The sequence below is a fragment of the Callorhinus ursinus genome, unplaced genomic scaffold, assembly GCF_003265705.2.
Source record: "Callorhinus ursinus isolate GAN/ISIS: 27379988/994484 unplaced genomic scaffold, GSC_fseal_2.0 scaffold5, whole genome shotgun sequence".
Taxonomy (NCBI): domain Eukaryota; kingdom Metazoa; phylum Chordata; class Mammalia; order Carnivora; family Otariidae; genus Callorhinus; species Callorhinus ursinus.
In genome coordinates this window covers 72374855-72387801 of record NW_027397067.1, presented here as the reverse complement: position 1 = coordinate 72387801, position 12947 = coordinate 72374855, and the positions used below count along the sequence as shown (strand labels likewise).

General features: G+C 44.8%; 1 protein-coding gene across 1 annotated transcript in view; it reads left to right on the top strand.

The window, feature by feature from the left end:
- Positions 1 to 12947, top strand: part of ADCY8 (adenylate cyclase 8) — a 227133-nt gene that overhangs the window by 76764 nt on the left and 137422 nt on the right. Inside the window, exon 3 of the mRNA XM_025871521.2 lies at positions 9408 to 9538. Coding sequence (XP_025727306.1) covers positions 9408 to 9538 — 131 coding nt within the window. The remainder of the gene's footprint in view (positions 1 to 9407; positions 9539 to 12947) is intronic.

Sequence of the window (12947 nt, the reverse complement as noted above, 5' to 3'; positions counted from 1 at the left end):
GAATTTAGATTACTGTTGTTCACCCTAGTGGAGTTGTCAAGTAGGCACCTAGGTATAGAGTCTAGCAGCGGAAAGGTTGAGGTTGAAATACAGACTATGGAGTGGGTCAACATACATATGGTGTAGAAAGTCATGTCTTAAAAGAGTGAATCCAGGAGAAGGTAGTGTAAACAAAGAAAGGAAGAAGCTGCAGTACTGAACTCTGGAGTTCCCCAACATTTAAAGGGGTAAATAGATGTGAAACAATCAACAAAGATGTTAAAAAGGTAAAAAATAATAATATAAAATGAAAACCATGCCACCACCAACAACAAAAAAAATCAGAAGAGCAGGTGCACAGACTGGAACCAAAAAGTGTCTCAAGGAGGAGTAGTGGATGACTCCCTTCAGTGGCTGCCAGAAGGTCAAGAAACATGAGACCACAAGTGACCCATTCCTTCTAGATGTAGAGTGATAGAAGCCAGACGCAAAGGAAAACATACCATGTGATTCCATTATACGAAGCTCAAAAACAGGAAAAACTCATCTATGGCACTGGGAGTTCTGACTCCAGTGGTTCAAAGCATTTCATCTTTCACGTCTGTTATCCTGGCATCTCTTTGGAACATGCAAGAGCCAGGTGGTACCCTGTGCTGATGTTTATGTAATGCTGTTAATATTTTATTAGAGCCATTTTCAGTCTCCCAGCCAACTGGACCACAAGCATGGTGAAGGCAGAAGAGAAGAACATCCCCAGTTTTGCCCAATGAAGTGCAAAGCAAAAAGCCCACCACTCACTCCTTCCTTAGTACCTGCTTGCTACATAACAGTTCATCAGATTCATGAGTGGGTAGCGGATGATATTACACAATAGATTATACAAAGACGTGGAAAAGCTTGTGACAGGAGAGACAGCCCCAGGTGGTCCACTGCACCTGAGAAAAGAATGAACCCTAAGTCAGGCTCCATAATGCAGAGCCTGGTGGATAGAACTCACTTACTAATGGATCGAGACACCCAGGTTTGCATCCAGGTGCTGCCATGTACTCGTTCTGTGCCTTTGGCAAGTTTCTTTAGTCTCTGTGTGCCTCAGTTTCTACATCTCTAAAGCAAGGATAATAGAAGTATCTTCTTTATGAGCTGTCGTGAGGACAAAAGGAGATGATTCATGTACAGAGCCTGACACATAGTAGTGATCAACAAGAGTTGGTGTTGGTGGTAGGGGTAGTGGTGGACAGAATTATACTCTGGCAATATGATTGCTACTCTTCCTTAGGCATTAGCTCTGTTAAATAATGTGTTCCCTACTTCTTGAAGTTGTGACTTGTTGGAGACACAAAGGGCTTTTGGGGTAATGTCATGTTCTGCTTCCAGGTCTGGGCTCTGTTCATGAAGAGTGTGTTCAATTTGTGAAAATTCATACAGCTGTCCATCTAGGATATGAACATGTTCCTCTATGTGAATCACACTTCAATACAAATAAGAAAAAGATCCTTCAGTGGCTCCCCTTAGCTTTCAAGCTGAAGTTACTGTTTCTTAACTTAGCACACAAGGGCCTTTAAGACCCAGCCCTTATCTTCTCCACATCAGCTCTTTGAAGTGTTATGAATATACCATCTCTGTTACTTCATCATGGCTTCACTCATAAAATTTCCTCTACTCAAAACCAAAACTCAGCTCAATACCATCTCTTCCGGGAAGACGTCCCTGACCAGGTCAAGATGTCCTTAATGGGATTCACACTGTCCCTGCACTTCCATCCATCACTGCATTTACCACCCTAATATCTTTATGTACTTGTCTGAAGTTTGGTGAGAGTAGCAACCTTTTTCTTTTCATTAAATTGTGTCATTTTGAGTAAGAGCTTGAAAAATAATGAATGATTACTTAATTAAATGGATGAATAACATTAAAAGGAACCCCTTTTCAGATTTATGACCATAGAGAGGTGGCAATGGAAAAAGACAGAGCTGGAAATTCTTTAGTACAGGTTACTCGGGTTTCTCTGAGGATGTGCATTAATATCATGGCCTGTCTCAATTTTATCCACTTAACTCTGTTGTAAGAGGTGTTCTCTAACTGAGAGCAACGCTTTTACTTCTAAACAACCTAAACGGGAGTATTGAATGCAAAGGACATAGCTATCTCTGTGACCAGTAGTTTATTATTAACATGGAATAATTAACATGACAATGGCCACCTGTTAGCACAGAAACAAGCAAGAGATATTTAGTAAGCATTTATTGGGTTCCTACTGTATACCATAGTATACACTATCCAGGTGGAATTCAGACTTACATGTTCAGCAACTCTGGAAGAAAAAACTGAGGTGGCTTTCATGGAGCCCCTCTATGCATTAGGTATTATACAGATTATCTCAATTCATTCAACACCCCCCAAGGTGGGGGTTATCAGCCCAATATCAAGAGATGTAGCTGTGTAATCAGACAACTAGTAGAAGAACGACAAGCAGTACAGAGGTCCTTTCATCTCTAAAATCCAGGTTCCCCCATCCCCTAGATGCCAGTTCTTAAGCAGAGCAGTGGGAGCTAGTCAATTTGCTGAGTGGTTTTTTTTTGGAGGGTTGGAGGGATCAGGGGATGCTGATGGAAGAGGCAGAGAGCTCCAAGACTCATATTTCTCAGGTTAGAGAAAGACCCATTGCCCTTTCCTTACCATGCTCTCCCTTGCCAAGTCCCACGCCAGGAGTTTTGAAAACCAGAAGCAGCAATTTGTCAAGCAATTTCCTTTTGGTGCATGCTATGTAAGAGACAGCCATGGTGCGGCTTTGCGGTGGTTGAGATTTTGAGTGCTTTTGCGCTAGGGAGCGTGTCTGCATACTTCCTTGAGCCCGGGCAGCAGGTAAGCAGTCCCTGCTAGCACTGAATGTTGTTTACACTGCAGTGTACAGAGACTGTATAACTCCCGGTGCTCTGTGTTGTTCAGTAGGTCCATCAGCATTGCTGGGCATCACTGAAATGACCATAGTGAAATAGAGAAGACAGAGCACTTTGGGTTCCTAGGCTACTGTATAAGCAGGGTATCTATCTTTCTGACTACCTATTGATTGATCAATCTATATCTGTATTTGTCTACATACATATTTACATATTACATATTTATAATTTAATATATAATTTATTTATATCTTTGAGATAGATATATAGATATATAGATATATACACACACATACACACACACACATACCATTTTCCCTCTGTTTTGTATGGTTTCATCCCTTGTGGAATTTCAAAAACTTTTTGGAAAATTTTCCAGCCCATATACAATCACAGTACCTTCCCTTTGTCTCTCCATTCTAACCTTTCTCTTTGCCCGCTGCACTGGCCCACATTCAGATCTGTTCTCCTTGCTGGAGACATGGCAACAACTATGTCACGTATTTTCTGTCTGTCCCCTAGCCTTGCAATCCATTCTCTAGAGTCATGCAAATAATGATGTCACCTCCCTTCTCTGCCCCCACTTAAAAAATCACTCGTTCCCTATTTCCCTATTAGCTGAAGACCAAATTCCTTGCCACAGGATACAAGGGCCATTCCAAGGGCTCCTGGGTTGCTCCGTGGTTAAGCGACTGCCTTTGGCTCAGGTCATGATCCTGGGATCGAGTTCCACATCCAGCTCCCTGCTCGGCAGGGAGTCTGCTTCTCCCTCTGACCCTCTCCTTTCTCATGCTCTCTCTCACTCTCTCTCTCTCAAACAAATAAATAAAATCTTAAAAAAACAAAACAAAACAAGAGCCATTCCAAACTGTTTCCAGGGAACTCTCAAGTCTCAATTCAGACCAGTCTTTCACAGAGAACCTTCAACCATGGTGAACTCACCCACAAACTTGCCATCTGCTGTCCATCCCCTGTGTCTTTGCTTGTTGCCTGAATGGTCTTCCCTAACTCTAACTGGCGAACCCCTATTTTTTAAGACACTGTAATATCCAGCTGGAATGTCACACCCTCAGTAAAGCCGCTCTGTGAAGTAGGCAGAGCAAAGGTCAATGACTGCCTTTACATCTCAGAAAACTCAGATTCAGAGAGAGGAAGGAGCTGGTCCAAGATCAGACAGTGAGTACGCCCATGCCAGAAAGAGACTCAAATTCAGGTCTTCCGATTGTGATTTCCGACCTATATGTTAATGTCTCTTTGTTGAAAATGGCTCAGTACTTTTCTGTGTCGGAGAAAAGTGGCAAACTTTACGTGAAAGAACCTTTCAGCACTCCCTAAAAGGACTGAAATCCTCAAGCCATAAGAAGTGCTTAAAAGAAAATTTTTCAAGAGGCGATGCTTGGCAGCAGATTGGGCGCCTAATGTCTGCTGCATACAGCAAATGTGCTCTTTTGCACATTTGACTAAATTCCTTTCAGGAGAACTCAGCATTGTGCTTTTAGTGTCATATTGCCTTTGGTTTATTGTTGTATTACCAGAGCAAAAAACTGCCTTCCTTTTTATTCGATTAACATTATCGTGGGAGTGGAGGGGAGTATTTTGTCACTGACTTTGTTTCAAATAGTCCGTGAGTGGTGATAATGATAAAAAGCAAAGCAACTTTTAGTCCTCTTACTATTGTTTTAAGTTCTCTACAGACCAGGGACCCGCTTATTGCCTGCACCTGAGACGGACCACTCCCCACTTCATCCCCCCGACTCCCAGGGCATGTTGATCAAATGTATCTCACGGGGTCCTGAGGATAACCGCAGAAGGGAACTACTGTTAACATTTTGCACATGAGGATAATAGGCTTGGAGAAGTTAAGTCACTTGCCCACTTGCCTAGGGACACACAGCAGTTACAGGATCTGAGTCGTGATCTGTGAAGGGCAGGGCCTTGATTGGCTTTGTGCGCTGGGGTCTCCCGGTATACAATAGGCATTCAGCAATGCTTAAGCAAATCAAAGAATGAAGAAAGAGCTTTGTCTGGCAACTACTAAATGAAGGGATCTGGGAAAATCTTAACTCCTTAAAAAGAGAAACATAAGAAAAAGTTCCCTGAAACCTGAATTTTGTTACTCATCCCTTTAAGTTCTATTCCGTATCGTGGACCATAGACTATAGAGTAATGCTGGTTATGATCTGTGAACCAGCCACCGGAATGAATTAAAACACCCTTGACGACTACTGCTATTTAATAGGCACCTACTGTGTGCCAGGATCTATAAAAAGGGCTTGAGTGTAAACCACAATCCTGGGAGGCAGGCAGTATTTGTTCCCATCCTGTAGATGAAGAAACTGAGCCACAAAGTGGTCATATAAGTTATCATGGTCACAAGGCAAGCCACTTGTTGAGCTCAGCCAGGACTTAACTCAAGATTGCCTGACTCCAGAACTTTGGTCTTTGCATTTCCAGGCAGAACTAAATTTCCTGGTGGTCTTAGACCCCCACCAGGTAGACACAGACGTTATCCGGACTGTCAGCCCCCTCACTGAATCAGCCTAAAGAGCATATACAGACTATGGCTTTCGGAGCCAGCTCAACAACACCTTTTGCACGGCTGGGTTCACACTTAGCTTTCAGAAACAGTAACAGTTCTGGGTGACAGTTCCATAAATTCCCTTTCAGATACAAACTCAACTGCCAGAGTCAAAATTTTGGTAATAAAAATGGAAGAATTTTCATTTTTACAAGTGTGACTGAAGCTTTTCATTGTGTAGTACGATGGCTTTTTTATATTCTGTCTATTCATCCCTCCCATACTTCCTGTGGAACGTTCCTACTTCAAGAGCTTAAAGCATTTGCACCCAAGTACAATTCGAGTTCTAAAACAATGCTTAAAATAGAGCATGCTTGCCAGTGAAATTCATCAACATTTGGGCTGTGGTTACAGCAAGCTAGACACTAGATCTAATTCTTTTACCAACACTAACTCACTTCATCCTCCAGCCTTGTCAAAGAGGTGCTGTTATGGGGCGCCTGGGTGGTTCAGCCGTTTAGCATCTGCCTTCGGGCTCGGCTCATGATCCCGGGGTCCTGGGATGGAGCCCTGCATTGGGCTCCTTGCTCAGCAAGGAGGTCTGCTTCTCCCTCTCCCACTCCCCCTGCTTGTGTTCCCTCTCTCGCTGTCTCTCTCTCTGTGTCAAAAAATAAATAAAAATCTTTAAAAATTAAAAAAAAAAGGTGCTGTTATGATCAGCTCTGGGTTACAGACGGAGAAACTGTGGTACAGAGAAGCTAAAGGATGTGGCCCAAGTCACAGAGTTAGGAACGGGCCGAGTTAGGTTTTGAAGCCAGAGCCTACCTCCGGGGCAGTGCACGTGACCACCAACCTACACTGCTGCTTCCGCTTACTGACCTTCCCTCCAGGTTCCCTGCTCTCCACCCCTATGGTCAAAGTGGGACCCTTTTCAGGGACAGCTATTTATCTTGTACTCATCTATTCCTTCCACAAGTGTGCACTGGCTACTGTTTTGTGCATCTTTGTTTTCTGCCATGTCCCCACTTGGTTGGGACTTACTCTCTCCCCTCTGTATCCAACCTGCCCCTCTCTTAATGGTCACTTCAGTGATGACCACGCTCTTTATTGTGGCCCTGCACCTGACCATGAGCCTTAGGCAAGACTGGATGTTTGACCCAAGCAGACTCCTTCTGCACACACGGTGAGTCTTGAACTGAGCAAGAATCTTCTCAAAATGGCCAAAGAGAGAAGGCATAAGGTACAAGGCATACAAAGATAGAAGGCATAAGAACTCTCAGTAAGGGAGAAGTGAGAGAGCCTTCTTGCCAGTTTGTAGGACAAGTAGAAATCCAGGTTCAAGGGCCATAGTCATTAAGGGTCACTGGGTCTTTTTGTTCCCAAGACCCAGCCTCTCAGTTTTGCCCTCAGCTTCCATGAGACACTGCAGTATCCTTAGGATAAAGCCTGAGTTTTCTGAAACTGTGTTGAGTTGGGTATCGATCTGTCACCAGAGGAATCCAGATAAATATGGCTACCCCTTCCTTCTTAAGCCTGTGTTGGGTTCTGGAGGTGGACAGGACACCGCCTTGGCTCTCAAAGGCTTCGTGGTCTAGAGGGGTGACAGACATCCAAACAGGAATTGTAAAACCACTTTAGTGGAAGTAATCAGGGCGCACGGTTGCTTGATTCATTGGAAAAGTAGGTTAAAATGGGGAACTATTGAAAAATTATACTTGAACATTTTATTTATGACTTAAACACAAAACAATACATTCATTATCTGGTCTTCTAAAATAAGGCCAAGGCATTTATTTTTAGCTTTGATCTGTTGTTTCTTATTGAGACCATAGCTAATTGTGCATCAGCCAAGACTTCTGGTTCCTTAAAATGGAGCAAGAATTTAAAAGTTCTTGCAATATTATCAGAGTGACTTTTGAATTTTCATCACTTTTCCCATAAACGTTCATGGCCACCTCACCCATGTCTTAATTCGGTGTTGATGTTTTGGTTATTCAGCATTACCAAGTCTTCCTGAAGCATTCAATTCCATTTTCATACAAACAGCAACACTCATTCCTACTTGTTTAAAAATTTTAATTTGCTACCTAATTAAATAGAGTGAACACACTCACAGATAAACCGACATAATTGCATTTGGGAATAAGCCCAGAGGCTCCTGGCCAACATGGGGCTAATATGGAATAGAAGCTGTGGGCATTTAGAGAGCTCCTTATGAGCTGGGGACCTTCAGCCCTGTAAGTGCCCAGCTGACAGGTGTGAGGGAGGGACTGGAAAACGGACCCACTGAGTCAGGTAATCCAGAGTGTCGGTAAGTGGAGGTCAGCCAGGAGAACTGTTACTGCATTCAAGTAGTACAGGAACTGGTTCACAAGTTGGTGGAGGTTGCCATCAGGGCAGAAACAGGCGGGTCAACATGGCATAGGATTCAGGGCGGGTGCTTCACGGAGGATGTCACTTCCGCAGAGCAGTTAGAGAAGGCATCCCCCGGGCAGGTCCAGGACGATCAGAGGAAGGCGTGGCTCATCTGAATAACTGCCTGGTTTAGAACACTTGGGTGGCAAGCCCCTGGACCAGGGATGAGCATATGCCTTCTTCCTGAGACTTGCCACAAATGTTTAGGCTCTGCAGATCCGAGTTCCCATCACTTGCTCTGTGCCTGGCTCTGAATCTTGATGCCAAAACTGGGTAGAAGCCCGGCCTCTCCTCCTTTACCTTTACAGCTCTAGCAAGGCTCCCAGGACCTCATCGGTGGCTTACAGAGCGGTCTGCCCCAAGTCACTGGGTTCTCTGCCCATGCTGCTAGTGAGAGCTTAGCCCTGACTTACCGTCAGAGTGCTTGTCAAGCTCCTGCCAGCCACATTCGCCTGACCTCTCTGCTACCATGACTGTCACTTCTTGAGCCTGGCATCTCTGAGATGGAGCCTGTCAGCCCGCCCCCCCCCCGCCAGGGAATTCAGGATCGCATCTGTTTGTTCACTCCTATCTTCATAGCAGCTAACCTACTTGTCTACAGAAGAATCGCAGTAAACGTGTGGAATGAATGAATGAGTGAATTTCAAAAGAGACCGTATCCCACAGCCTCAGTACTAGCTGCCCCCTGTGCCTGCAGCACGTTCTCTAGCTTTCTATAGGACCGCTCTTTCTGTCCTTTAGCTCCCTGCTTCAGTCACTGGGTGGAGTCCTTCACTGGCCGTTTGCAATGGACAAAGGAGTAAACCACTGAGGCACTCAGCTAAAGCAGCCACCAGCTCCTCTTCATCTCTTCCAGGATCCGTTTATTAGCTCTAGAACACTGGCTCTCCAGAGGCGAGTGCCATGCCTGTTTTGGTTTTCTGCCAATTCTCCACGCCCAGCCCTGCACCTGTCACATGGCACCTTCTCCTTGACATGGTAACTGAATGAATAAATGGATGAATCATGATCCAAGTTCCAGTGAGGGCGAGGAACTATAGGCTTAAGTCTCTGCCATCTGTGTGTTCAGCATTTGTTTAGGAAGCATTTACTGAACTTCTCCTATTTTCAGGCACTCAGTGCCCCTCAAAGCCGTGATTAGCACCTGCTCCCATGCAGCAGGGATGCATGAGCAGGGCCACGGATACCCAGGAAGCTGGAAAATTGTGATAATTAAGACAAAATGGACATGATGCAGGGTCATTTGCAAGAACCACGCTTCTCAGTCTCATGATGAGACAGCTTTCAAGAGCGGAGAAGCCTCATGTATGAAGCTCCGTGGGCACTTCACTGATAAAGCCCTTTGCATGGGAGCAGAGTTAAGGGGAGCAGAGAGGAGGGAAGGAAGTCATGCTAGGCCTATCGCACGTTTTATTTCATGGAATGCTCACAACAAGTCTGGGAAGTAGATGATTTTATTGCTATTTGCCAAATTAGGAAACTAAGGCACAGATATGACCAAGCTCACCTAATACTACTCGACTATCAGTGATGGAGACAGGGTCTCAGACTTGCTGGTCAGCCTAACAAGCCTGTCCCTCTCCATTGTTTTGTTCTAGGAGCGGCTCGTGCTCTCTGTGCTCCCCCGCTTTGTCGTCCTGGAAATGATCAACGACATGACCAATGTTGAAGACGAGCACTTGCAGCACCAGTTCCATCGGATCTACATCCACCGCTACGAGAACGTCAGGTGAGAACCACGGCACCCTCCCCCCCACCCCGCACCCCGGCTCCGTGCGTGATCTGGGTGTGCACCTCGCTGCTCTCATCACTTCTGTCTGCCTGAATGTCAAAGCCTTTCTTTATTTGGTTGATTAATTCATTAACCTGTGATTATTCATCATAGAGTTCCTTTCCAAATTGAGGCTCAAGAAGAATGTCAGAGAAATGCAATTATATTGGCTTGCCTGCCTTTATATTTTGAGTGGAAAAGCAAAAGTCTTTTACATTATGATTGAAAAAAATAATTCCAAGATGTGATCTAGAGACCTCAGGAGTGATCACATAGCTCCTCTCCTTATATCCCTTATAACTTTCTTCAAAACAATATAAAAAAGGATTACAGCTGATTTTTCTTTTGTGAACATATTTTTGGCCAACTATCCATCCATCCATCCACCCATCCACCCAACTACCCACCCACCCATTCTTCCATCCACCAACCCACCTTCCCAACTATCCACCCACCCATCCATTCACCCGTCTACCCAACTACCCACCCCTCATCCATCCATCCACCCACCACCCACTCATCCAGCCATCTACCACCTTTGCACCCACCCACCCTTCCCACCCATCCACTCATCCGTCCTTCACCCATCCATCCATCCATCAGTGCCCCTCTCTGCCGAGCACTACCCTGGACAATATGGTATGTACCGAAAAGTTAGAGGTGGGGGCTCCTTGATGAGGCAGGGCAGTTTTAAAATTCCAATTCTACTTCTTCCTTGTGTGTGACCTTGGACAATTTACATAGCTGAATCTTAGGGCCCTTCTCTGTAAAACGGGCATTTTAATAACCACCTTGCAGGGTTGATGGAGATGATGTGAGTGAAGATACATATAAAGCGTAGAATATAGGGATAAGCATATAGCAGAGCATTGGGCATATTGTAGATGGTTTCAGACATGTTTCCTAATTATAAGCAAAAACAACCTAACCCTGGTTGATTTAAAAGAAGTCTGTAGAAAGGCTGAGTAGTGGCTCACAGAGTAATTGGGGAAGGATGGAGAGGCAGGCTCAGCAAATGGGCTAGAATCACAGCAGAACACTAGGCCAGTGAGTACGCTGCCTCCACTGTTTCTGAAGAATCCCCTGCTTGTGCTACCAACTCTGTCGCCTTCCCCAACACAGCTGCTACCTCTTGGATTCCTCCTGCAGTCCCCCAGGATCTGGAGTAGCTGACTCTTCCTTGCCCCCACTCCCTGTTCCCCCTGCCTCTTTGCGCTGCGAGTTAACTCGGGCAGATGTGTCTGATTGGCTTAGCGCAGGCACTCACCAGAAGAGCAGATTTTTCATGAGAGGATTAATAAACTAAGAATGTTAAAAAAAAGAAAAGTGCCTGGAAAGCAGATATCTGACCTTTTCAGCTTGTACAGTAGAATTATATCTCCTTCCCACTAAATACCATAGAGTGAAAATTCCCAAATGGAGAAAAGTTTATATGTTAAATAGCTCTAAAACACCAGTGTATCCTCTTGGTTCCCTTCTTCTTGACTTTGGTCAGAGGGAAGAACAACTTTTCCTTCTTACCAGCCTCTCTGGGCATTCACCTGGCATGCTGGGACACTCATTTGAAAGGAAGTCCAGCGGAAAGCATGGTTCTAACCCAGCAGACATATTCGTAGAGGTCATTATCAGAGTTTTGTCCAAGAATAGAGCTACACTGGTTTAGATGCCTGGGTTTGCAAAGCAGCCTTTTGTCAAATAGCCACTCCCATAAAAGATAGTCCCCAGATCCATGAATTGGTCCCATCCGTAATGGGAACTCATCAATACCAACTGTAGACAACAGGCTCAGGGAAGCATGTATAATTATAATACATTGTGGGATTCTATTTTTACGGTAAGCAAAGGGTGCAAATGGATCATAAAAAGAGGAACACCTAGAGAGGGGGGTGGGGTGATAAAAGAAACCTTCCTACAAGAGATGATTCTTATTTGCCTTATTGGAAATTGAGTCCGCTTAGTGAAAAATATCAAAGAAAAGGAATCCTAAACCGAGGGATTAGTACAAGTGAAGGCTGAACAGTAAGCGATATCTGTCTATATCTGTATCTCTATATAATATATACCATATATTTTATGTATATATGATGATATTCTCTGATATTGATGATTATCATTATTATATGAGATATATAGTTATGTAGATATGAAAAGAGTATTATGAAAGTGCCTGTCACCATGGAAAAAGTGATGGTGGGGGAGGAGAATTACCCTTAATAAAGAAAAAAAAAGGAAAAAATAAACAAGCCTGCACACCCACAACAACATACTTGGGCGCCTTAAGTTCAATAAATGACATGTTTGGCTTTCTTTCTGCACCGATCAGTTTTCAGTGCTTCCCTTAGTCGAGAACAACTAAAGTGACTTCTGTCCTCCCCACCTCACCCATTTATTTTAAACCATTAAACGGAGTTCTTAAGCTTGAGACGGACCCTCTTGCAGAAGTGCACACTGCACTAAATTAGAATTGGGTTTGCTGCCCTGCATTTCTCAACGGCCTCAGCCCACGGCAAAGAAGCCGTTCCTAACAGCAGAGTCTGCAGACCCCTGCTGCCACATTGGGCCTCTCTGGCCCAATCACAGAGGCGGGGCGGGGGGAGGGGGGCGGTGGGCGGGATGCCCACCGCTCCTTCTGGCATAGGGAAATGGAATTCTGGGAGGGGTGGTGGGGTCCCTCCAGCCACTGCAAGGTTGCTAGTTACTAAAATAAGACCAGAGATGAGAAAAGCAGAGGAGGATGGTCCTTAGCCCATGTCTGAGAACAAAGCCAGACCGGCTGCTCTGCCCTGTTCCCCAGCCCCTAGAGCACACCCACTGCAGTGGAGGGAACATTTTTAAAATTATTTCCAATCCTGTGTCTATCTCTTCAGGGCAACCCACCTAGTTCATTCTTTCTTCTCTGTTGCTTATATTATTGTCTGTTGTTTTGTGACCCTTCCCTAAAAACAGTCTGCTGTAAATGTCTGACTCTTGATTATATTTCCTACGATTCTTGGCCTCCTGTTGTGTATATAGGCCTCCGCATGTCGGTTCAGTGTGTCTGGTAAGGCATGCACGCGGCCCTTCCTGTGCCCAGGGGACTGGGAGCCAATGGATTAGGCTTCTCATTCCAGAACACATTCTCTGAGCCACTTCTACTGCTAGACTTTGGCTGCATCATTTCATCTTTTGGGACCTCATTTTCCTAATCTAAAAGCTGCACTGTTTGCAATGGACAATTTGGATTCTCATGTTGATTTCAGCTCTGTGCATCTGAGACTTCCCTGGATTCTCTCTGGAGACCTACTTGGCCACTTGATGTTTTACTGGAAGCCTTTCGGGCTTCTAGTACACACCCCCCCGCCCAATTCTATTTATTTCTCCTATTTTT